Source organism: Buceros rhinoceros, unplaced genomic scaffold (assembly GCF_000710305.1).
Source record: "Buceros rhinoceros silvestris isolate BGI_N320 unplaced genomic scaffold, ASM71030v1 scaffold46483, whole genome shotgun sequence".
Classification (NCBI taxonomy): Eukaryota; Metazoa; Chordata; class Aves; order Bucerotiformes; family Bucerotidae; genus Buceros; species Buceros rhinoceros.
The window spans coordinates 1-2558 of NW_010406162.1; the positions used below are offsets into that span (position 1 = coordinate 1).

Genomic DNA, 2558 nt, shown 5'->3' on the forward strand with positions numbered 1-2558 from the left:
CGGGCCTGTGCTCTCACCGCCTTGCCTCCCTCGCAGGAACAAGAGGAGGATCATGCGCATCTTCACCCTGCCCCCAGCTGCCGAGACGCCGCCTGAGCCCAACTTCTACGACAGCATGAAGAAGATCCGCCTGCGGCAGCAGCTGGAGATGTACTCCATCGGTGAGTCCCGGGGAAGAGGGGGCTCCCCTGGGCCCGTGCGTCCCCGGGGACGGTTCCTGCGAAGGTGGCCTCGAGCCTGCCCGTCCTCGTGCGGTGGGGACAGCAGAGCGGGGACCCTGTCCCGTGGCAGCATGTGAGCAGGGGTTCTGCAGGAGCGCAGAACGCAGGATTGGGGCATGAGGAAGTACAGAGTGAGGCAGCAGCAGTGCAATTCGCTTCCAGCAGTCAAAGCGAAATTGATGTTGAAGTTAAAAAGAGCTGTGAATGTCTGAATATTGTCAAAACATGGATGGATCTGTAAAAGTCGAGAGGACTATGGAATCATAAGTAATTCAACCTCATAAATCAAAAACAAATGAGAATTTTACTGTACCAACAAGTGTTACCACCCCCACCTTAATACTGAACATCAGGATGGAGGTAGGAAAGAGCCCCATGCCTCTGATATTCCAGAGGTCCATTCTGGAGAGACACCTGTACTTACTTCACATCTGCCATTCATGCATGCCTAGAGAGGGAATATGGGCAAGAAATACTTAAAATTAGTTGAAACCACCTTTTAAACATAAAGATTTAATGTAAAGATTCTTGAACCAGGCCATTGCATTCTGTAGGAACAAAAAAGGATTTGCTTCCTACAGAGGAGTGCCTGCTGGCATTCGCTGCTGGTGGTTGTTCCACCACACACACCTCTTTGATCTCTCTTTGCCTTGGCAACCAGATTAATTTTGAAGTCACGGTAATTGTCAGCTCGTGGCTTTTGTGTTGTGGAGGAGATGAGTGATGTGGAGATCAGCTGGGTGACTAATGAATTGTTCGGGTCATCTGTAATAGGCCTGAAGTCATAGTCTTTAATTTTGTTTTGTTTTGTTTTTAATGAAAGGACCTGAATGGAATCATAGTTCTCTGTCATTAATTTAGTGACATTTTGCTATGACCCAACTGTTCATCCTTTCCAAGGCCATACGCTAAAGGAAACGGTGACTGAAACTTCCCCTGGTGTGGCTAAGCAGTGAAATTGCCATTCTCTATTTCTTGATTGTTATCATATTTGTGTTTGTGTGTATATATATAGAGATATATACATGCACACACATATACATGTATATAATAAACGGTATAATTGGTGTTGATCGGTGTTTCTTTCTTTCAGCCAGGAAGTACGAACAGCAGCAGCAGCCACCCAAACAGACCGAAAGCGTACAGCTCTCGGTGGAATGAAGCCCACCATTGCAGGCACTCAGGATTTGTTTCCGGTGCTGGTGCTGAGAGTCAGTGCGGAGCTATTTTCAATGCCTCTTAACTGATACCTAGCTGCAGGCAAGGGGTAGAGGGGCAAACTGTGTTCTTGGTAGCTTTTCTCTCTAGGTCCCGTGAATTAACCGGAGTGCCTACTGAAACATTCGGCATGAAAATCTCCGACACAGGACAGACCTGCTCAGAGAAACCTCTGAGGGCAGAGAGGTGCTGGCTTAGCACCGTTTTAAATTATTTCTCTGCCAGCACCTTGGAAATCGGCTCCTACCTTCTCGGGTAGCAGCGCCCTGGGGACAGCCAGGCAGTACCTGTCTGCACGGTAGCCCTTTTGTTCCTTGGTCACGCCTTGTTGAGTTTGCTGAATGCGTTCAGGGAATGAGAATGATGATACCAGGGCCTTACTGCCGAGCGAAGGCGAGCAGCTTTGAGAGCCCAGAGTGTCACTGGCAGTAGCGCAGAAAGATTCCGCCGTCTGTGTGATATGGGGGTTGCGTCTGTCATACTGTGAACCTTTCCTGGAGAAACGTTGAGAAGTACATCGTGAACTGCATGTCTAGAAGACAGTGAAAGCCAATATTATAATGTTAAATAGCAAAGGTGCTTAGTTTAATTTAGTAAAATTGCTTTAAAGAAAGGGATTGTCTATAAAAATCTGCATAAACAGAAAGGCGACGGCTTACCCAGAAGAGGCATCACACCCCAGTTACTTTTTTTCTTTCTAGGTAAATCACAAAATCAGTTAATTTAAAGAATACTGCAGAAATTACTTTTTAATAAAAGCATCTAATCATGAAAACTACTTGACGACGTATCGTGCTGTAATTCCTAATGTTACAGGACTCGAGGAGGCTGGGCAGTGGGCAGAACTCTGATGAACAGCACAGAGAGCTGGGAGCCCGTAGCCGGAGAGAGGTTTGTTTCCAGTTCTGTGCCGACGGTATTAAGTCTTGGAGCAGTGGCGAACAGCGCTGCAGCTCCATGCCGATAGGAAGCAGCTTGGCTTCCTGTCTGAATGGCTCTCCTAGTGGCCTCACCAGATCTGGTTCATGAGACTGAAGTAGGGACGGCAAGACGCGATGTGGGCCGCGGCAGGAGGCGGCTGAGCGGGTGTGACCCGCCATCAGGGCTCGGTTGGGTGCA

The 2558-nt window shown here is 48.2% G+C and overlaps 1 protein-coding gene across 1 annotated transcript; it reads left to right on the forward strand.

Moving 5' to 3' along the window:
* Positions 1-34: 34 nt before the first annotated feature.
* SMIM19 (small integral membrane protein 19) lies at positions 35-1382 on the forward strand (the record flags this gene model as incomplete). Its single annotated transcript, XM_010133974.1, has 2 exons — positions 35-161; positions 1315-1382. Coding segments are annotated over 2 exons (195 nt in total), but the record flags the coding sequence as incomplete, so codon positions are not given.
* Positions 1383-2558: the final 1176 nt, after the last annotated feature.